The following is a 24,691-nucleotide window of genomic DNA, read 5'->3' as shown; positions in this document are numbered from 1 at the left end:
ACACCAGTCTGATAAGGATGCATACATGGACATTAAGTGAAGCCACAAGCAGGTAGTTTTTAGTGACAGAACTACTACTTCAATCTGACACACTGCTTTTACTCCATTGAAGAATGTTTAAATTTATGAAATGTGTTGTATAAATACTTATGTATAAAGTGTATTATTGTAACCTTAAATAAGTATGCCTAGAAATGATTTTCAGCTGTATGCTTATAACTTGACTTGTCCAATGTCTTATGCATAACCTGCTTTGTAGACAACAGGACCAATAAATTCAATACAAAATATAATACACTTCTTTCTCAGGACTTTCTATGAATTTTGTTTTCATACTTTGTAGTGCTATTGGCTTTTTTCTGGTCACTTTATTCTTTCGCTCATTTCCTTTTGAGGATGTCTCAGCTGTCCTTTTCTCTAATACTGTTTCATTGTACCTATCTAGTGCATTTCGGAAGCTGTGTATTAACTGCTTGTGATAGTTGCAGAGCAATAATCCTAGCATCACTGACTGCATTGTGAACAGCATTAATGGCTATGACAGTAGTGTCAGACAATTTTTTAACTAGAATGAAGTTTTCAGAGAAAACTCTTTCAAGGCTAGCATTGTCATGGAAGAGACTACAAGCAACCTTGATGAATGTCTTCACATTTTCATGTCCACTCTTGACTCCAGTGACCCTCCTCCAGAACTTATTGATGCGAACACAGTCTCCACCAAAGGCTTTGAGGATTTCCTTTACTGACATGATCTCCACTGGGTTTTGTAACTTATGGCAATAGCATCAGCCTCACAACCACCAAAGAAAATTAGGGCAGTAAGATGTGTCAATGCTATACCTAACTGTCTCTTCTCATGGTCAACATTAATTGCCAAGTCTAAGACTAAAAGAAGAATGCCCTTCATAAAGAAACAAGCCAAGAGTGATTTATCCAGGATTTTGGATATCCAGCTCTTCATAGATGTAAGGCACTCATTCTATAAAGCCAAGGTATCGTTCCCCAATTCATCAACTGACCCAGACCTATTTAGGTTCTTACCTGATGTCCACTTCCGGAGGTTGCAACTGATTTTTGTTGTCATTCAGATCTGTTTTGAAGTTAGTCTGTTTCCACAAACTTTTGATTTGATGAATTTTCTCACTAATTCTCTGTCTACAGACTGGAGACAAGAACAGAGGAAAGGAGTCAAGGGGCAACTGACTGAAATGACTCAGCCTTAGCACCCACAATCTCAAAAAATGTGAGATAAGCTATCAGCATCTTTCCCCAGAAAGACACACACTACTTGGTAGCTATGTCTCTTAGGAATTCCAGTAGTGACCTTAAGTTTATGGATATACCTACTTCTGTTCCTTCTCTACTCTTTCTATTTCCTTTACATATTTTTACACATTGGTAGCTATGTCTCTTAGGAATTCCAGTAGTGACCTTAAGTTTATGGATATACCTACTTCTGTTCCTTCTCTACTCTTTCTATTTCCTTTACATATTTTTACACAACTATTAATATCTACTGCACCAAGACTGACACTATTTTATTTTACACCCATCAAACAACACAAAACCTCTGTGGGAAAACAGAGGTTCTTGTAATACTGTTGAAATCAGCTTGGCAGGAGGGATTTTTTTTTTTTAATTACATAAAGCTTTCATAAAATGAACAAGATTCTGACCAACAGAAGTACAACCTGGCAAATCCATCACACACTGTATATAAGCCACATGTCCCAAAGTCCGAAAGCATGGGACCCTCTAGATTACCCTCAACTTTGGGCTTGCTTTTCAGCTCTCTTCAGAATGTGGTATTAAAATTAGGACATTCATGGACACCTGAACAACTTGTCTTTTCAGATTTACCTCAGACTGGGCTGCAGCTTGAACTAAATCTTTGGCAACACTTTTTCTCAAAAACACTGAAGTGAGATACCTGCTCAAAACTTGGCCCAATATACTATTTCAAAAATGTATAAACATATCAAACTAGCATACCACATCACAGGCAGCAACAATCTCCTGTAGTTGTTTAGTGAAAAAACAGCTCCAGTCCAAACACACTGCCATAATTTACTTTGACTTCTGAAGCTACATTTTGGAGGCAATGTTACTGTCTGTGGACAACCTGCCAATATCCCAAAAAGATCAGTGCCTCACAGCAGCCAACAGACACAAATGGGTCTCTGCATTCCTCATGACATCCCTCTTTGTGTAACTGAGCATAATTGGCCATCATCCAGAAGTTCCTGCAGTAGGTGCTTGGCACGATAGGCTTGGCATAACACCTTGTTTCTGGGACACACTGCAACTGCACGATACATTCAGCAGACTAAAAATACACAGAGGCTAATTAGAAATGCTACTTTTTTTCATTGAAACTGGTAATTGCATTTTCCAGTGCTCTTGTGGAATTGAAGACACCATCAGGATTGTCCTCTCCATTTTTGGAGTCGACGATCAGGTGAGTGTGTCCAAAGGTGGCGGGTGGCAACCACAGTGTCTATTCCTGATGCAATAGCACTGGAGCTGTGGTTAGCATGGATATAGACACTGTAACTTTCCTAGTATCCTTGAGCCCAGCATGCTTCATCCCTCATATAACTGGTGAAGGCCAGCATTCTTATATTTCTGAGCGAGAAGTTAGTTGTACACAGCATGAATCAGACAATTTCTCAGACATGTTCTCTCCAATCCACAAAAATTCTGGACCCTCAATACTGGGAGTGATTGAATGCAAACTTCCAGTTCGTCATGTAAGCCCTGAGGTAATATAAGCTTAGAAAGAATTTCATCTAAACAATAAAGTGAGATGTCGCCAAGAGTGCACAAAGGTGGGAAGTCACCAAAAATTTTTGTGACCCATGCTATTTTTCTTTCTTATGAGTAACTTCCACCCCACTCCCTCACCTACATCTCTCCCTGAAAGCAGTTTATGTTGACTAAGACCTGCAGCAGCATCGGAAATGTTAGCCCAGCCCCCCTCCCCATCCATGCACCAGGTGCACCGACTCCCACAGTGCCTACTCACCCTCCAGTGACCACCGTTGCACTTTAGGTTACAGCTCAATGTTAATTAAACCAACAGCTGCACTCCAAAACTCAATGAGACTGATAGCTGTTGGCACATAAAAATTACTGTTGTATGTGCCAACAGCTATCAGTCTCAAATGCACTGTATGCAAACTTATGTCCTAGTATCCATGGTTCAAAATAAATGGATTCAAACAGGCCACAAACTTCCCTAAAAGTACCCATGTTTGTGATAACACTCTGTTAGCAAACAAGGCAGAACATTTGGACAAATGTAAATGTAAAACACATCAAATACTCACCACAGATTCTTGCTGTCATGTGTCAAAAAAAACACAAGATCATGACAACAACAAACCAGTGCAGCACAGCCAGGCTGCAGTGACAGGCAGACATGCCATTCCATGCCAACAACAACAACAATCCTTGACAAAGCTTGTCTGGACTTGGCCAGGCTGGGCTAGCAGCTGTATTGGACTAAGTGAGGGAAAAGATTGGGGGATGCCAAAACCCTGGTGGAGGGTAGTTGCACAGTATGGAGCTGAGGGTGAACAGGGAGTGCTGTACTGCATCAAGCCAAGCAGAAGGCAACCAAATGTGTCTGCCCAAAATCAAATGAGACACCATGACTTTTCCAGAATTTTTAGGCAAAATGCAAAAATTCCTCAAGTATTCCACAGTAAAAAAATCCCCCTAGTTTTCCCTCCCTTCCCAGTTTTTCCAGGACACTGAACACTCTGAGAAGGTTTCTTCTCTGGCTGAGGAGAAGGAGCAGTTCTGTGAAGGAAGGGGATGTGAAATGCCACAGTAGAGGAAAGGGAATGGGGACAGGACGGAGGTAAGGAGGAAGGAGGAGGAATAGTAAAGGACGCTACAAAAGTAGAGATAACAGGTGGAGATGGTCGAATTTCTTTCGGGCCTCAGAGTAAGATAGACTGTCGAGAGTTCTGAATAGCTGAATCTTCTTTTTCTTTTTATAGATTAGGCAATTTGGCAAGCAAGGAGAATGCAGGCTGAAACAGTTCAGGCAGGCACTTGGGGACTGGGGTGCAAGGACTCCCCATGTGGAGAGAGTGGCCACAGTCACCACACATAGGAGTTGTCTCACGCTGCAGGAACATGTGATCAAAATGGAGACACTAGAAATACTACATGGCAGTTGGAATAAAAGGCTTCATGTTGCAATGGTAAACCATAACATTTACTTTCTGGAAGGGTAACCCTCTCAAAAGCCAGGATGAAAGTGCTGGTATCAACACAATTATCCTTAAGTCCTCTCTGGACTTGTCAGACAAAATGGACGCTGCTCCATGCTAGGTTAGTCCCGAGTTTCTCATCAGATTGAAAGAAGAGGTCCTATGGAAAATAATGACTTGTGTCATATTTAAGGACTGGGGAGGTGTAATGTTCACCAGGATGTCTCCTAAGCATTCAAAAGCCCATAGGGAAGTAGACCGATTAGCGCAAGAGTTTTTGATCAGTAAGGAATCAGATCACATCTTCACCAAACTTATCTTCAATATTTTCTACAAAAGGGAGTGATTTGGTAGTGGCAAAAGTCCTCCTGACTATCCTGGAACAAACTAAGTAATAGGGAGTAACCAGGGAGGGGAAGGCCAAGGAAGCAAAAGACGGAACAGAGAGAGAACCATTTCTGTCAGAAGAGATAGCTGTGGAAGAGTGGTCAGAAGTGTGGAGCCTAGCACACTTCATGTATACAGTGTCTGCCCTGGTACCACTCACTCTGATAAGGAACTAACCCTGTGGGCGCCACCCAGCAGCAACAAGCGCCACCTGGCACAGCGGTCATTTCCAGGAGTTATCATGTCCCAAAAAGATGAGCAACCACTCCTAGGCGTACATGATGCAGTGACAGCTGAGCTAGGATACACAACAGCTCTACCATACAGACTAGATATTGTGCTGGTGACCTTGTGTGTGTGTGTGTGTGTGTGTGTGTGTGTGTGTGAGTGAGAGAGAGAGAGAGAGAGAGAGAGAGAGAGAGAGAGAGCGGAGGAGGGGGGGGGGGGGGGAAGATGGTGGTTGCTACAGCAAGGAGGTAGGGGGAAGGAGGGAAGGGCAGTGAATCCCACAATGAAGACACTAGAGAGGGGTTCTTCCACAAACAATTTTGAAAGGGATGTCAAACTCCAAGAGGGACTAGCAAAACCCCAAAGAAAACAAAAGAGAGAGTGGGAAAGCAAGACAAGATAGTAAAGAGATAGCAGGATTGAGTGAACAGCCAATTTGTCATAAAGGGAAACCCCGAAGGAGAAAAAGGGGGGGGGGGGGCGCAGGATGGGCAGGAGCTACACTGGGAAGAAGTGGATAAGGAGAAGGGAGTGCATCCTAGGAGGGAAGAGAGGTTGCAATAGCTCAGGAGCTCATGCACATCACAGGTGTACCCATGAAAGAGCTGTGGGCCCCATGGAGGTTGCCTATGATTTTCATGAATAGTAAATTTTGAATATTTCTTTCAATAATTTTTTTGTTGAAACGATTTCTACTCTCACCAATACCATGAGGTAAATAATAATCTGAATAATAAGGCTCAGAAAAATATGGTTTAAACCTCCATCATCAGAGGGATTCATGTGAATTAATATGGCATGTATGTGTTATATTACAACTTTGGAGTAACCTGTGACACTGTCTCTAGTGGTCACAGGCTCCTTTCATTGTCATGATACACCACAATACCATCACACTTTGTTTTCAGTTGTTAATGCTTGCACACACTCAAGAAATTCCCTGGTTCACATTATGAAAGGTATTTAACAAGTAAACTATGTTACAGTAAGTGAAAATTTGTTACAGTTATCAGAATATTTAGAGGTACTGAGAGTATGTTTTGATTGTTTCCATGGAAGATAATGATTTTATGAGTGATCACAAGTTGTTGTAACTCTTCAGACAATGATAGAAGTCAGGAATCCTGTGAGTGAAAGAATAATCAGTACATGCTTGTTAACTTGCTGAGTCTATTGAATGAAAGTTTAGGTCTGATGCTGTTCCAATTAATTTTAGGGGTAATAATAACCCTTAGAGATTCAAGCTCACATGGATGTTTACTGGCAACTGTTCTTTCCACAAACTATTCATGACTGGAACAGGAAATGGGGAAAGGGACAGTGGTACACAAAGTACCACACATTGCTAGGTGCTTGCAGAATATTTATGTAGATTTAGAATAACCAGAGAAAAATTCAGGCACAAAAACAAGGAGTAGTAGAAGAAGAAGAAGAAGAAGAAGAAGAAGAAGTGGAAAATAGTTCAGGTATTTCATGTAAGCTTTGAAACACATTTTGGAAATAAATAAACAGTGACTGCTACCAGTGAACTGGTTGCTTCATTTGATATCTACAATAGTCACAGTAAAGCCTTGCCAAAAATATTTGTATTTAAAGGCATTGTGGATAATGCCACATTAAATCACTCCCAAGTTGCGGTAATGTACAGTCACTTGTGGAAAGTTCTAATAATTTCTTTGTCTATGGATTATGAATTACAGGCATTTGTTCATATAAATCGTTCTCCTCAAAGTCTGTGTAGCTTACTGATATTTTTAACTGCCAGTATGTACACTCCTGGAAATGGAAAAAAGAACACATTGACACCGGTGTGTCAGACCCACCATATTTGCTCCGGACACTGCGAGAGGGCTGTACAAGCAATGATCACACGCACGGCACAGCGGACACACCAGGAACTGCGGTGTTGGCCGTCGAATGGCGCTAGCTGCGCAGCATTTGTGCACCGCCGCCGTCAGTGTCAGCCAGTTTGCCGTGGCATACGGAGCTCCATCACAGTCTTTAACACTGGTAGCATGCCACGACAGCGTGGACGTGAACCGTATGTGCAGTTGACGGACTTTGAGCGAGGGTGTATAGTGGGCATGCGGGAGGTCGGGTGGACATACCGCCGAATTGCTCAACACGTGGGGCGTGAGGTCTCCACAGTACATCGATGTTGTCGCCAGTGGTCGGCGGAAAGTGCACGTGCCCGTCGACCTGGGACCGGACCGCAGCGACGCACGGATGCATGCCAAGACCGTATGATCCTACGCAGTGCCGTAGGGGACCGCACCGCCACTTCCCAGCAAATTAGGGACACTGTTGCTCCTGGGGTATCGGCGAGGACCATTCGCAACCGTCTCCATGAAGCTGGGCTATGGTCCCGCACACCGTTAGGCCGTCTTCCGCTCACGCCCTAACATCGTGCAGCCCGCCTCCAGTGGTGTCGCGACAGGCGTGAATGGAGGGACGAATGGAGACGTGTCGTCTTCAGCGATGAGAGTCGCTTCTGCCTTGGTGCCAATGATGGTCGTATGCGTGTTTGGCGCCGTGCAGGTGAGCGCCACAATCAGGACTGCATATGACCGAGGCACACAGGGCCAACACCCGGCATCATGGTGTGGGGAGCGATCTCCTACACTGGCCGTACACCACTGGTGATCGTCGAGGGGACACTGAATAGTGCACGGTACATCCAAACTGTCATCGAACCCATCGTTCTACCATTCCTAGACCGGCAAGGGAACTTGCTGTTCCAACAGGACAATGCACGTCCGCATGTATCCCGTGCCACCCAACGTGCTCTAGAAGGTGTAAGTCAACTACCCTGGCCAGCAAGATCTCCGGATCTGTCCCCCATTGAGTATGTTTGGGACTGGATGAAGCGTCGTCTCACGCGGTCTGCACGTCCAGCACGAACGCTGGTCCAACTGAGGCGCCAGGTGGAAATGGCATGGCAAGCCGTTCCACAGGACTACATCCAGCATCTCTATGATCGTCTCCATGGGAGAATAGCAGCCTGCATTGCTGCGAAAGGTGGATATACACTGTACTAGTGCCGACATTGTGCATGCTCTGTTGCCTGTGTCTATGTGCCTGTGGTTCTGTCAGTGTGATCATGTGATGTATCTGACCCCAGGAATGTGTCAATAAAGTTTCCCCTTCCTGGGACAATGAATTCACGGTGTTCTTATTTCAATTTCCAGGAGTGTAGTTTACTATCTACAAGTTGATTGTCATCAGTATGTATAGCGGTGCTAAATTTGTATCAAATTAAAATAAAGTTCAATGGTGCTATTTGAATTATCTAAAAACTGCTTGCAAAGGTTCTCAGGCATTGTGTTGAATGTTGTCACTGAAGCTACACCACTTCAATGAGGTAGCTGCTAGTCATCTACAGATGGGACAGGAGGAGGAGGAGGAGGAAGTGGGCTGAATGGTTGCTTCATTGAACTGTATTGTTTCACAGGACACATGGGAACCTTATAAGTAGTTATTGTGCTGGTAAAGTTTCATATAGCATATTAAACAGTTTTGAAGGAAATAGCAGTCCTTGATTGGACACAATGATAAGATGACTTATGAGACATCAAACTCTGATTACTACTATATACTTTAAACACAGTTAGTTACCTTTCTGTTTTAACCTGTTCACCAAGTCATCACGCAGCTTTGTTGATGTGCAGCTGATAGCAAGAAACGTCCCCCGGCCTCTTGCTGCAAAAAGCAGAGCAGGAAATTCTTTCTGCAAATCATATAATCCATTGAGAAGTTTCTCTCCTGACTTCTGGACAACTGAGAGAAGTGAATCTCTCTTTATAACTGAAAGAACTCCTTGAAGCAGCAGTAGTTTACCAGGGTCACCCATCCATGTATTAAATACTCTGTATGGTTGTGAAGGACTGTTAAGGAGTGAAAACAACAGCATTAGGCACACAGTGAACATTTTCTTAGGGGAAAATGTAAGAAATTATAGAAACAAAAAATATATACAAATATCAAATCATATTAAATAATGAAAATATTGACAACAATGTAAGAGAGAATTTGTTGGAACAGTCTTGGAAGTAAAAAAAAAAAAAAAAAGGTATCATTCCACGTGGGAAAAATATATCTAAAAATAAAGATGCTGTAACTTACCAAACGAAAGCGTTGGCATGTTGATAGGCGACAACAAAAAACACACAAACACACACACAAATTTCGAGCTTTCGAGACCCAAGGTTGCTTCATCAGGAAAGAGGGAAGGAGAGGGAAAGACGAAAGGATGTGGGTTTTAAGGGAGAGGGTAAGGAGTAATTCCAATCCCGGGAGTGGAAAGACTTACCTTAGGGGGAAAAAAGGACAGCTATATACTCGCACGCACGCACGCACGCACGCACGCACGCACGCACACGCACACACACACACACGCATGCACGCACACACGCACATATACATAAGGTATAGGATCCAGGTGAAGGATGCTGACAATGACAGAATTTGGCTGAGGAGACTAAAGGTGAAACCATGGGGACAAACTTCAGTAGGATTGTTCCGTTGTGATGACACATTGAGCACAGTGATAGTTGTGCATGATTTCTGGTCTGCTGAGGAGGGGGATCTAGCTCTTCAGCTGCACCAGGGTAGCCAGGTAGGGGATGGTGGCTCTGACAAGTTTGTGTAGTAGTCTGATGGAGTATTTTATGGTCATGGTGAGCAGGCACAATGCTTCTTGTAGTAGTACACTCGACTGTATTCCTGCCCCCACTGAAGGTGCTATCCTCCTCCTTTCCCACAAGCTGACATGTTCCAAGCCAGCATGATGTTTCCTAGCTCTGTCCCCAAATGTTTCTCTTGCACCCTATTTCCTGTCTCTTCCATAATCTTCCCACTCATCTGAGCCAAGACAGTTACCCACCCCCTTGGCAGTTGGTATTCTTGTAGGGGACATTGTGGCACAAGATGAATTTTATGGTAATTCACCAGTTATTGGTTAACCAACAGAAGCAAGAATTAATTGAGGAGTATTGCAGTTCAACATTCCATCAGTGCTAATAGAATACTATGAAACTATACATTACTCCAAAAGGTCATTTACAACTTAGTGGATATATAGGCCACAGTGTGTCAAATCAGCACAAATTCAATACTGGACAAAAGTACAACAGCTGGTGAGCAGCATCAACATCTAGCTGCCGATCTACAAGCTGTCAGCTAGCACTGATGGTTCTGGGCTTCAAACTGGATCTGTCAAGGTGAAGCCGCCCAGCAAATTCCATAATCTGAGACTGCAGTTAGTCTCCAAGGGTACTGGGTTTGATGTGGGATCTACAATGCTCCAGCTGTCACATGCCACAGGCAATGCACATTGGCTCAGCCACCCAGCATAACTGTGTCACCAAACTGACAAGGTTGGATCAGAAAGATCACTGCCCACTACGTATGTTACTCACTGCCTGCTAACCAAAAATGGCATCTGGCCCACTGTCCTAGAAGTATTGTACGGAAGGTATCAAGTAATGAATATTCCTTCTGATTAGGCATTTTTGACTCTGCAGTTGCCACAGTGCTGGCAAACACACCCACAGCTTTGCGCACACACAGCTCCACAGACAAAGTGGACATCCCATAACATTGGAGTCCAAAATGGCTGCACTGCAATAGCTCACAGTAATCAATGTGTATGCAATAAAACTGCCACTGGACACTGCAAGCTTAGAAAAATATCACCTGTACTGTTTAGTCATAATTCGCATTGGGACATGTTGATGGCAGGGTAGAAGTAAGACAAAAACTTCACAAGATGATGGATATTGCTTCTCAACAGGGTCACTATCTGAGTACGTGGTTGAGTTTCTCTCATATGTGGGATGTTTAAATGGGGTAAAATAGGGCTTCTGCTATATTGGCCAGTGGTGAACGATTCTAGAACTTTCTGTTCAACCACCTGCATCTGTCTGTTAACCCACAGAACACTGAGATGGCCTGCACACTGAAAGTCAATGCACTATCCACAATAGTTTGAGGAACACTCCACACACAAAACAAAAATGCTTTTGTGGTTCTCCAGTCACTTAACCTCAATCCTATAAACCTACTGAGCATGTTTGGAACAGCACCAATCAATATATACCTTGGACACCCTTAAAAACCATTTTCCATGAGTTGTGGGTGGCAGAGGAGCAGCTATTAAGTAGGGCGGATCCTCAATACTTTAGACATCTTTGTAATCCATTTCATATTTCATGACATGTTGTCACTGCCGTGTGTGTGTGTGTGTGTGTGTGTGTGTGTGTGTGTGTGTGTGTGTGTGTGTGTGTGAGAGTGAGAGAGAGAGAGAGAGAGAGAGAGAGAGAGAGAGAGAGAGCACTCTACTCTTCTTAAATTGTGCCTCTGATTCAATTGCAGATTCTACAATTATTCTGTTACAACCATTACTGGACCAAGACAAATATTTGTGATATCACTGGTGTCATGGTATGATAATCTTGGTGGTGACCATGGGTTGTAAAATGGGTCACTCAACCCGGAATGTTGCATCTGTGCGGCATGTGTAAGACAGTCAAGAAATATGATTTTTTAAGATTCTAAGTGGAGAGATATGTTTGGTTTTATTAGCTCTAAGAGTCGATTGTGGTATTAGGCTTGTTAATGGAACACAAAGAGGTTTCATTTTCTTTACTACTATTCTTTACTAGTATTGTGCAGTGGGTTCTATGGCAACCTAAGGCACTATTGCTTTCAATGTAGCCAACATGCAGGCATTCTTTCCCACATTTATATCAAATATCTGTGTTTGAAAAATCTCCATTTACTGGAATTCAGAGGTGTATTCCACTTTTCCCATCCTGTGACCGGCCAAGTGAATGGAAGAATGCTTAATACAAACGTAGTGCACTCCAGACAAACTTACTTCACTACAATAATAGCGAAATAAAAGCACAAATAATTAGTGTTGCAGACTCTCAATTATTCTATTTTTCAGAAAATAGAAGTTATCATTATTGCCTACAAGTTACAATTAAAAATAAAGGGAAACTACTATTCTGTTACTTGCCTAAACTCTTCCTTCATGTAGTACCCTCCAAGCTGCATCTTTTTGCTGAAACTCACAATATCAGGTGGGGAATCCAGATTGAAATGCTCATGGCACCACATTTTGCCTGTTGGACCACCACCTGTTTGTACTTCATCCACGAAAAATGCACAGCCATACTGAAAGAGAAGCAGACTGAAATCTAATGGCAGTAATTATATTTGTACACAGCACAGAAATGCTTGACAAGAAAATATCAAGTGACAGTCAATGCAGTACTGTAGTCCCAATTAATTTATAATCTTTAGTGTGTCAGTGAACCAATGAATCCATCAACACGATGTGAACTTTATTGCTTTTGATAATATACACCACAAAATTCATTCAATTGCTAGTATCTATTAAACAGCCTATATAATCTGTTAAACATGTTTTACTGCCTCGAAAATAATGCATAAAGAAAGTGGGAAACAGAATTCCTATGAACACAGCAACATAACATTAAAGAAAATGGTGAAGAAATAAACGACCCAAAAGAAGTGTGTGAGAAATTTATACAAAAGTTCAGTACTGTTGGTACAAATGAAGTTCATGTCAAGCCCCAAAATTTTAGTCTTGCAAAATCTAGCCAGTCCTTTTATATCCACGGCATTACTGAGAGGGACATCCCAGCAATCATATCCGCACTTCGACCAAAAATGTCTTGTGGCTGGGATGACATTTCACCTAAACTGCTAGAAATGGAGTATTCCCTGACCTTTCGAAAATTACTGAAATTATACCAGTGCATAAAAAGGGATTAAAAACTGACACTAAAAACTACAGGCCAATATCATTAACCTCAGAACTAGGCAAATTGTTAGAGAGAGTAATACTAAATCAAGATGAATCATATTTCACCAAACACAATCTGTTAAACAACCTACAACATGGATTTAGAAAAGGGAGATCTACTACAACAGCAGCAGCTTCTGGACAAAAGTGACAAGGTAATAGGCACTTTCATAGATATGAGTAAAGCCTTTGATACTGGGAATCATACCATTCTTCTGTGTGAGCTAGAAGAGTACGGGTTGAGAGGACTAGCCTTGAAATTACTTACCTCCTATTTGAAAAACAGGAAACTGTGTGTAAATCTAACTTATCAAAATAATGAGCAGCTCCTAACAACCAAATCAACCTCCAGGACACTTCAATGTGGCATGCCTCAAGGAAGCGTACTAGGGCCTTTTCTGTTCCTTGTTTATTTAAATAACTTATTTGAACCCCAAAATTGCATGGATGTAAGCTATGCCGATGACATATCCTTCATCAGCTGTGGCAGTGATATGCAGTCTGCAGCTAACAGTACCGAGATCAGTTTCAATACTCTGTCCGCATACCTTACAGTAAACAAGCTTCTTGTAGATAAAGACAAAACGGTAATAATAAAGTTCATCCACAGTTATAATGCTGCCATAACTGATACTGTACTTACATCCCCACTGGGTCTTGCATATGCAAATTCACATAAATTTTTGGACATCGTTGTTGATGAACACTTATCATGGAAAGAACATGTAGATAATATTTGCAAGAAAATCAGTAGAAATGTGTATCTACTGAAAAGGGTCTCAGCCTTCTTGGACCATGATACTTTAAGACAAATATATTTTGGGTTAATTCATCCGCACCTTCAGTATGGTATTGAGATATGGGGTGGGACATCAGCAGTTCATATAGATAGACTTTTTAGATTTCAAAAAAAGGCAGTAAGAATGGTAGCCAAGGTAAAGAAGAGAGAGCCTTGTAAAGACATCTTTAGAAAATATAAAATTCTTACAGTGTACTCCATGTATATACTGCAGACAGTCATGTTCGTGAAACAAAATCCTGAATTTAATATGAGAAACAGTAATGTACACAACTACGATATACGGGGAAGGGAAAATTTTCGTAGAATTGTGACCAATAAAAAGGCAACGGACCACAGCCACACAGAATGGGAGCAATTTTCTACAATGCACTGCCCAGTGAACTCAAGAAATTAAATCTAAATATGCTAAAGAGTAGACTGAAGCAATTATTAATAGAGAAGTGTTGTTACTCTATAGAGGACTTTAAGTTGTAGTGCCATCTTGGAAAACAGTGTATATAGACAATGTCTCCAATCTATTAGTGGTATGAAAGAATGTAATTATACACTGTATTATATGTACTGTACTATTATAAATATAAGCTAAATTGTGTTACACTATAGAGGAATCTACTTGTAGTGCCCTTCTGAAAAATAATGTGTACAGACATTTGTCTGATCCATATGTTGTTATGAAAGAATGTAAATATTTTACTATATATGTGTAATGTAATCTAAATTTTCCTGACAATGTCCAAAAACTTTTTGTTATATGGACAGAAAATAAATAAATAAATACTTAGCTGCCTGTATGATGTTCCACTTCTACACCTCATTCAACTTCTGAGTTCACTATTCTTGCATGTTACAGTCCATCTCACTACAGTGTCCCTCCTTTGGTAAGGGTTTTCCATAGACTACTTTTCTGTTTCCTTTCTAATGATTCTAGATTTCATACCTTAGCTGTCACATTAATTTTCAGCATTTTTCTGTCCACTGTTTCCACTTCTACCTTCTACAAACTTCCTAAGACTGTATCTACATTTCCTTCCCCTTTCAACAGGTTTTTGATATCACCCTCAATTCACCCACCTTGTGTACTTACTTCCAACATTGCAGAATACTTTCTTTCACTTTCTTCATTGCTTATTCAACATATATACAACAGTGCTGAGAATTGTTAACCATTCTCTTCACAACCAGATGTTGGCTTTCTTGATTTTTCACCTATTACCCTCACGTGGTTTGTGTAGATTTTCTCTCACCTAGACTTCAAGCTAATTATTCTAAAAACTAGCTCCACCTTAAACACTGCTAGGCTTTCTTCAGCCTTCCTCTGCAACAGCTTCATCTTCTTTATTGAGTACAATGTCAGAATTGCTTCTCTACTATCTTACTACTAATTTTATTAGATGCCAGCAAAGGACCACATCTGAGCCACTAAGTTAGCAACATACTTTCTCCATTGCTCCATCTGTTCACTTGTTTTCCTCTTCTCTCTTCTACTGTCCACTTCCTTTCCTTTCTTCTTGAAGCTGTGTTATCTTGAAAACTTTTCAACTTCTAATTTTTTTCTGTCTCCAGTTTATTGCCTCTTTATGCCAGTCCTGTCCAGTCATTCATTCACTCATTCACTTTGATTAGCCAATGTGGTTTGAATTTTAGTGTTTCAAAACTTTTTTACAATATTTTCCTCACCAACCAGGTAGGACTCCCCGAGATCTGCTCATTTCTAGTATATTTCTTGTTTATTCTGACAAAAAACAGATACTTATCCAATACCTATCCATGTTTTGTCTTATTCCTCTGTGTATTATTCTAATCAGTAATTTACAAATGATGCATCTGACAATATCTGATGGTCCTCACATTTATTCACTCATAAAACAATAAAAATCCCACAGGAGAAACTTTTTACATTTGTTGTAAATTTAACTTTTCTATTTGTCAGGTATTTTATAGTTTTAGTTAAGTGATCAAACATTTTGATAGCAGCATTAGTCATCCATATTTGAACTAAAGCCAACATTAGTAAAGGGTAGTAAACACTACTGCAATATCTCCCCATATTTAGCTCAGTTTATATTACATTGACTCTCTTGGCAGCATTCACATGTGTTGTTTTAAGAAGTATCATAACACACCTTTCATTGATCTCTTTCAATTCCATGCCCTCTCTAAATAAACACATCCTAATTTCAAACAGTTTTTCAAAGAAACCCAGTTCACATTAGCGAGTATACATATGTTGAATAACTTAATGAATACACTTGCTCTGTACTAAGAGATTATCTTTGAAGTGACATAGTATAATCCAGAAACTGCAGGTGTCAAGAGAAAAACAGATTCTTTATAAATTGATCGTTTAAACTGAAGAGTGTTCTGAAGCAAAGTTCAATGATATGGTAGAAATTGGCTTCAAGCCAAACACCTTTTGTACCCCACATTAAAGTATTGTGGCTCATCGATAGTCTTAACCTCACAACTTTAACAAGATACTATACACAATACATTTTATTTTTGCTTCAGGTAACCTACAACACTATCATCACAAGTCATTTACACTGAAACAAGCTCCCTATCTGTCTAAATTACACCAATTTTCTAACATAACTTTTCTGTGCCACTTGTACAAAAATCAGTCCAACACTGGATGACAAACTAAAGTGTCAAGCCAGTAGTATCAGTTATTCAGGCTGTCAGGATAAATGCCTTACTTTGCTTCATATATGTTTAGGCTACACCTACTTTTGACTTGTTAATATAGTCTTCACATTGTCATTCCCTGGATGCATGTTATAGCACGCACATGACTCAAAATTTTGCGTATTAGAGCAGCATCTTACAATGACCATCTGAGGATAAGTTTAAACTGGCCACAGTACATAAAATTTTCCTTCAAAACTAAAAACTGTTGCTGGTATGTCATTCTGCACTTATGCTTGTACCTCAGTAAAACACATGGGAACATTATATTTGTTGAGTTGCAATATATTATAGTCAAACTTCAGTCACGCTACTTTCCATTCAATATTTCATTATTTTCAATGCAGACAAGTTTATAGTATAGCTAATAAGCAGAATCAGCATCAAATTGTAAATAATGAGATTCAAGTTTTGACTTTGGAAATGGACAAATCTAATACTTTACAGAGATGCAAGCAACAAATGCAAAATGACATAACTGCAACTTATTACGAAAAACTATTTTTTTAATGAATAAACATATGAGTTCAAGTACATGTTAATAATTTCTAGATGGTCTGATACTTCTCTGTAAGCTATCTGATACCAACCTTTTTACAAATTCTCTGCAACTGCTGAAAGAATTCTGGAGAGGCAGCATTGTCTCCACCTTCTGCTTGTATTGGCTCAACTATTACTCCTGCTACATTCTTCCCATGTTTATTATATTCAGTGATACGATCCTCAACCTGTTGTTCATAAAACATTTTGTCACATTGGGGGCAACAATAATAATTTACAGAAACGGCACATACTATGTGGTTACAATTTTTCACATCATACGCACCATGGACTATGGGATGTGGAGTTCATGAACACAATCTGGTCCTTCATTTCTAAAGGAGAGAAGATGTGGTGCTGGTACATATAAGGGTCACCACATGTTTAACAACAGATAGTGAATCAACTATCTCAGCAGTACCATATCACCACATTTGTTATCATTTATCTAAATATACTACTTTGTAGATCTCCTACACTACATTGAGCTTTTTGTAAACTAATAACAGACATAGAACACTGTGTTTCTATATTATCATTCTGTGATACTACAAGAACAATACAATTCTCCCAAAATGTAATGACTGCCCAGATCTCTCAACTTTTCTCAGATACCCTCCTTCAATGACAGCAATGGTATTTCATGAATTGGAGGGGGGGGGGGGGGGGGGGGGGCTCTTCAGTAAGATCATCATTAGTACACACAAATTAAGATACAATGATTGTTAACACCCTACATTTCCATGGTTACTATGGGTTTTTGAATTAGAATTAATTGGCACATACACCATGTAATCAAAAGTATCTGGACACCCCCAAAAACATACATTTTTCATATTAGGTGCACTGTGCTGCCCCCTACTGCCAGATACTCCATATCAGTGACCTCAGTAGTCATTAGACATCATGAGAGAGCAGAATGGGACACTCCACAGAACTCACGGACTTCGAATGTCGTCAGGAGATGGGATGTCACTTGTGTCATACGTCTGTACGCGAGATTTCCACACTCCTAAACATCCATAGGTCCACTGTTTCCGATGTGATAGTAAAGTGGAAACATGAAGGGACATGTACAGCACAAAAGCATACACGCCAACCTTGTCTGTTGACTGACAGAGACCACCAACAGTTGAAGAGTGTCGTAATGCATAATAGGCAGACACCTATCCAGATCATCACACAGGAATTCCAAACTGCTTCAGGATTCAAGGAAAGTACTATGACAGATAGGTGGGAGGTGACAAACTTGGATTACATGGTCGAGCGGCTAGTCATGAGCCACAAATCATGCCGGTAAATGCCAAACGACGCCTCGCTTGGTGTAAGGAGCATAAACATTGGACGATTGAACAGTGGAAAAACATTGTGTGGAGTAACGAATCACAGTACACATTGTGGCAATCCGATGGCAGGGTGTGGGTATGGTGAATGCCCAGTGAACATCACCTGCCAGTGTGTGTAGTGCCAACAGTAAAATTTGGAGGCAGCGGGGGTTATGGTGAGGTCATGTTTTTTTTGGAGGGGGTTTGCACCCCTTGTTGTTTTGCGTGGCACTATCACAGAACAGGCCTACACTGATGTTTTAAGCGCCTTCTTGCTTCCCACTGTTGAAGAGCAATTCGGGTATGGTGATTGCATCTTTAAACACGATCGAGCATCTGTTCATAATGCACGACCTATGGCGGAGTGGTTATACGAGAATAACATCCCTGTGGTGGACTGGCCTGCACAGAGTCCTGACCTGAATCCTATAGAACACCTTTGGGATGTTTTGAAATGCTGACTTTGTGCCAGGCCTCACCGACCGACATCAATACCTGTGCAGCACTTCATGAATAATGGGCTGCCATTCCCCAAGAAACCTTTCAGCACCTGGTTGAATGTATGCCTGTGAGAACGGAAGCTGCCATTAAGGCTAAGAGTGGGCCAACACCGTATTGAATTCCAGCATTACTGATGAAGGGGCACCATTAACTTTTAAGTCATTTAGGTGTCCTGATACTTTTGATCACATAGTGTAGGTATAATTCACAGTGACAAGGGCATAATATTTTATTTTAACAAGCTCTATACAAAACAGTTTTAGTTGGACTGATTTTAACCAAAAAGGTAATTTGAGTATCTCCTGTTGTTTTTGTTGTCTCATTACACTCAACACAGGAAATTTCTCTCCCATTTATTATCATCATCATCTGTATCACAGACTTAATTAAATGGTAATATAACTCTCACATATTCAAAAACTGATTAAGCTATACAGAACTCAATTGTGAAATCCTGCTTGGACCAAGAATATTTTTTTCCTAGAACTTTCAAAACAGGTGACATTTTATGCTTTTGAAATAAAAAGTTTGTATTATGCTTTCGAGCCCACATGGAGGTTTACCAGTAATCATTCTTCCCATGAACCATATACAAATGGAACAGGAAAAGGGCAAAGTGACAGTGGTACACAAGGTGCCTTCCGCCAGACATCACAGGATGGCTTGTGGAGTATACAAGTAGGTGTATCTCTAATAACGTAATACTGTCACATTGAAAGCAGCACTCTGGCTGAAAACGGATTTAATAACTCAATACTCAAAAAGTGAGGGTGTTATGTAAAAGATCAGTTAAGGAGGTTAACTGCATCAATCGATGCAACAACCCTTAGTTCACTTAGGACATGTAATCACCAATATTCCACTTAACAGCACAATTACAATGTAAATAAACGCTCATACCAGTAATCCCTACCTTTTGAATGATATGAAATGTGTATTATTTTGAAGCAGCAATGCACCAAACCTAAAGAACTCAATTGATTGGTAGGAACAACTGAAATTACCACTTTATGATCTAATAATAGTACAATGAAATCTTAAAATGCAGTGTTTCTTAATTTTCATCCATTGGCATTTATCGCTGTGATAGTATCTTCTTGTGGAATTTCAATCACCAACTTTCTCCTCAGAATATAAAAAAAATAATTTGTCGTCTCCCACCTACACAGGGAGAAATGATGATCATAATAAAAAAGAAAGACAGAGTTCACACAGAAAGATTTAAGGGTTAATTTTTTTTCCCATGCACCATCCAAGAGAGGAATGGTAGAGAAATAGCTTGAAGGTGTGCAATGATCCTTCTACAAGGCACTCAATTGTGAATTACAGAGTAATCATGTAGATGTAGATAAGTGTAATAACAGACCGTTGAACAGCCATGAAGTTTCACATGGAACTTGGAAACTATCTTTTATGAAGAAAAGTGTATGGCAAAGACTAGTTATCACATACACGAGCTTTTGAGTGGTTCAAGTATATCAAGATGGTCAAGAAGATGTTGAAGATGACACACACCCAGGATGCCTTTCATCGTCATAAATGGATGAAAATATTGAAAGAAGTAGGTAATCTGATTCAATCTGACCCTCTATTGAGTTTTTGATCTACTGCTCGAACTATGTCATTCAACAAAGAATGCGTAAGGCAAATTTTAAATAACCATTTAACATGAGAAAATGTGATGCCGAAAATTCTCACCATCAAACAAAAAGAAGCTTGCGAAAATGTTTGCACTGACACTTTGAACGCCATTGGGAAGAGTGATAATACGTGAAAAATTTTGGTTTCTTGCTTATGATCCAGAACCTAAGTGCCAGTCCATGCACTGGAAGGGCCTAATCTCACTGACAGCGAAAAAAGCTCTAATGGGCAAATCAAGATACACAGTTTGCTTTTTCAATATTCATTCAACTGTGTATCTTGAATTGGTTCCTGAAGGTCAAAATATTAATCACATTACTACCCTGAGAAAACAATCACCTCAGCTGTGGAAGAACAAGCAAGGCCGGTATTACACTATCATAAGTTGATATGTCAAATATTTATTTCAAAGACATTTGATGGTGTAATAGGGAACTTTGTCAAATCTCACCCATCATCAAATAAATTGATCAAATCTATGGCCTCACCGTCGATCTGATCATAAAAGTCACTTGTCTTCTCTTCACTGCAATGTGAAATGTTACCACTTGGAGTACTAGCATGGCTGCAGCATTCTGTCACCAGTAGTGTCTATGTCAACATGGCTGCGAAGTTTAATTCCTGTGTGCCGTCAACTACAAAATTAATAGAAATGTATAAAGCTGATGAGGTGCTTTACAGCAAGGCACCTTGAGAACAAAAATAGATTACGAAGAGCTACAAAAAAATTGCGGACGTCATTAGCCATGAGATACAGCCCAGGTGCACTGCTGACTACACAAAAAAGAAAATTAGTGGCCTCCACTCAAGCTACTCTCAAGAGAAAGCAAAAGTTCATATAGACATACTTATTTCATTATATATATATCTACTTTTGTACTCAGGTTGCCTCACATTGTGAAGCACCTCATCAGCTTCATACATTTCGATTAATATTGTAGTTGTGGGATATAAAATGTAATACACAATAAAAATAGTTCTTAATGCAAATAAAGTGTAGTGAACATTTATTTACTTTCAGATATTGGCCCTTCAGTGCTTTATAAATTGCTTCACATGTTTCAGGTATTATTTTAGTTAATGTGCACTGTGGAATTCGAGTTCTGTACTGTAAGCTAGACTAACTCTCTCCTGTAGCAAGAAATCGGAGCGAAGCTGCAAGCCTGTCTTCTGCAGGTATAGCAGTTCTTCTGTGAGTGTTGTCCTTTGTGATATGACGAGACCTTCACTGCGCAAATACTGAAATGTATGCTCATCCATTCTTAAGTAATTTATGCACAACTTTACGTTCTCCACTAGAAGAAAACAGCTTTCGCATCCCGCAACTACCCTCCCGATCTAGTACAGAAGCAAATAACCAGAGCCACTTCCTCATACCCTCAAACCCAGAACCTCTCACAGAAGAACCCCAAAAGTGCCCCACTTGTGACAGGATACTTCCCGGGACTGGATCAGACTCTGAATGTGGCTCTCCAGCAGGGATATGACTTCCTCAAATCCTGCCCTGAAATGAGATCCATCCTTCATGAAATCCTCCCCACTCCACCAAGAGTGTCTTTCCGCCGTCTACCTAACCTTCGTAAACTCTTGGTTCATCCCTATGAAATCCCCAAACCACATTCCCTACCCTCTGGCTCCTTCCCTTGTAACCGCCCCTGGTGTAAAACCTGTCCCATGCACCCTCCCACCACCACCTACTCCAGTCCTGTAACCCGGAAGGTGTACACGATCAAAGGCAGAGCCACATGTGAAAGCACCCACGCGATTTACCAACTGACCTGCCTACACTGTGATGCTTTCTATGTGGGAATGACCAGCAACAAACTGTCCATTCGCATGAATGGACACAGGCAGACACTGTTTGTTGGTAATGAGGATCACCCTGCGGCTAAACATGCCTTGGTGCACGGCCAGCACATCTTGGCACAGTGTTACACCGTCCGGGTTATCTGGATACTTCCCACTAACACCAACCTATTCGAACTCCGGAGATGGGAACTTGCCCTTCAATATATCCTCTCTTCCCGTTATCCACCAGGCCTCAATCTCCGCTAATTTCAAGTTGCCGCCACTCATACCTCACCTGTCATTCAACAACATCTTTGCCTCTGCACTTCTGCCTCGACTGACATCTCTGCCCAAATCCTTTGCCTTTAAATATGTTTGCTTGTGTCTGTATACGTGTGTGTGTGTGTGCGTGTGTGTGTGGAGGGGGGGGGGGGGCGGAGGGGGCGCGAGTGAGCGAGCGAGCGTATACCTGTCCATTTTCCCCCTAAGGTAAATCTTTCCGCACCCGGGATTGGAATGACTCCTTACCCTCTCCCTTAAAAGCCACATCCTTTCATGTTTCCCTCTCCTTCCCTCTTTCCTGACGAAGCAACCATGGGTTGCGAAAGCTTGAAATTTTGTGTGTGTGTGGTTTTTTATTGTGCCTATCTACCAGCGCTTTCCCGATATATATATATATATATATATATATATATATATATATATATATATATATATATATATATATATATATAGAGAGAGAGAGAGAGAGAGAGAGAGAGAGAGAGTTATAATAGAGGGAAATATTCCATGTAGGAAAAATATATCTAAAAACAAAGATGATGTGACTTACCAAATGAAAGTGCTGGCAGGTCGACAGACACACAAACAAACACAAACACACACATGAAATTCAAGCTTTCGCAACAAACTGTTGCCTCATCAGGAAAGAGGGAAGGAGAGGGAAAGACGAAAGGATGTGGGTTTTAAGGGAGAGGGTAAGGAGTCATTCCAATCCCGGGAGCGGAAAGACTTACCTTAGGGGGAAAAAAGGACGGGTATACACTCGCACACACACACACACACACATCCATCCACACATATATGTGTGGATGGATATGTGTGTGTGTGTGTGCGCGCGCAAATACTTTCCCTTAGGGGGGAAAAAAGGACGGGTATACAGTCACGGGTATACGCGCGCGCGCGCGCGCGCGCGCACACACTCTTTTTCAGAGGATTCATAATAGTGGAAATGTGAAAAGTATTAACACAACACTGAGAAGGAACACTGTTTTGGAATCCATGTTAAGGGAATAGCATTGAAAGCATCTTTCAAAACATAAGTCACTGATGCCAACTGATGATGTCAGACCATTTACAATTTGTTTCCTCAGCAAGCACGAGTCCATTACATGTTTCTAATGTAGTATGTATTGTTTAATTTTTAATATATTTACCTCAGCCAGACATCTTCTGTCCTCAGCTTCATTTTCTGACTTGTGTTCTTCTAAAGGATATTTGTACTCTGGAAATGATGCAATTGGCCAGTCAAATGCTGGCACATCAATTTTGTGAATATATTTTGAATGTGTGGTAGATAGTGCACCAAGGGTGCGTCCATGAAATGCACCTGCAGGTAAAAAGTGAACAAAAGTTTAGACATGAGAATGAATATAAGAAAATAGAAACTGTTGCGATACTTAACTGTATTATGAGAATTCTCTAAGTGATCGGCGTTCATTGCAGCTTCAGACAGAAACATGATAATGCATCATTATTGCTTGGGCAGCTAGGTTAATGACATTACTTACTAACAGTCCATATCAAACCTTTAAGATTATGATTTACTGAACAAGAGGAAGGGGGAGAGGGAGGGGAAGGGGGCAGAGGGGGGGGGGGAGGGAGGGAGGGAGGGAGGGAGGGAGGGAGGGAGGGGAAGGGGGCAGAGGGGGAGGGAGGGAGGGAGGGAGGGAGGGAGGGAGGGAGGGAGGGAGAGACCAAGGTATCACTTGACAACAACACACTATTATAATTCAAATCATAATTACATTCAGTTACTTAGAACTGTTTAAACTAGATATTCAATGAGAAAATTGATGATGCAACAAAGCAGTATGGCAAAGCCGATAAAATTTTAAGATATGTATAAAGGGGCAGGGTGATGGGGCATCTACTATGGCATCCAGTATTAGTAAACTTTATGCTGGAAGGAGTGATTGGCTCTGAGCACTATGCGACTTAACTTCTGAGGTCATCAGTCGCCTAGAGCTTAGAACTAATAAAACCTAACTAACCTAAGGACATCACACACATCCATGCCTGAGGTAGGATTCGAACCTGCGACCGTAGCGGTCACGCGGTTCCAGACAAGCGCCTAGAACCACACGGCCACACCAGCCGGCAAAGGAGAGATAGACGGGAAATAATAGTAGGGGCAAATCAACATTAGAATGTGCAGAATAGACTGTAGAAGAGATTGAGTGAGACACATTTATTTTTAATGATTTGATAATTAATTAAAATTTACTGCCAACCGTATCCCTTGTCCAGATATGTCATGCTTCTCTCTGAAAATAAATAAATGGCTTGCTCTGGTAGTAACACTTCTGCCTTTACTTTCATTAGATGGTGCTAATAATTAATCATATTACATCAACACAGCACAACACAACACAACCGAAACTGTTATTACCCATTCCTACATAGGGTTCTCACAACATTTTAAGCAAAGTATTGACTTAAAATATTGTATGAAAAG

General features: G+C 40.8%; 1 protein-coding gene across 1 annotated transcript in view; it reads right to left on the bottom strand.

The window, feature by feature from the left end:
* The window catches only part of LOC126411964 (4-aminobutyrate aminotransferase, mitochondrial), a 101,926-nt gene that overhangs the window by 30,532 nt on the left and 46,703 nt on the right, over positions 1-24,691 (bottom strand). Inside the window, exons 6-9 of the mRNA XM_050081405.1 lie at positions 23,391-23,563; positions 16,750-16,887; positions 11,860-12,017; positions 8,454-8,722 (exon numbers count right to left, since the gene is read on the bottom strand). Coding sequence (XP_049937362.1) covers positions 8,454-8,722; positions 11,860-12,017; positions 16,750-16,887; positions 23,391-23,563 — 738 coding nt within the window. The remainder of the gene's footprint in view (positions 1-8,453; positions 8,723-11,859; positions 12,018-16,749; positions 16,888-23,390; positions 23,564-24,691) is intronic.

The sequence above is a fragment of the Schistocerca serialis genome, chromosome 1, assembly GCF_023864345.2.
Source record: "Schistocerca serialis cubense isolate TAMUIC-IGC-003099 chromosome 1, iqSchSeri2.2, whole genome shotgun sequence".
In the NCBI taxonomy this organism is placed as follows: Eukaryota; Metazoa; Arthropoda; class Insecta; order Orthoptera; family Acrididae; genus Schistocerca; species Schistocerca serialis.
The sequence above is the reverse complement of the archived record's forward strand: the minus strand, read 5'-3'. Positions and strand labels throughout refer to the sequence as shown.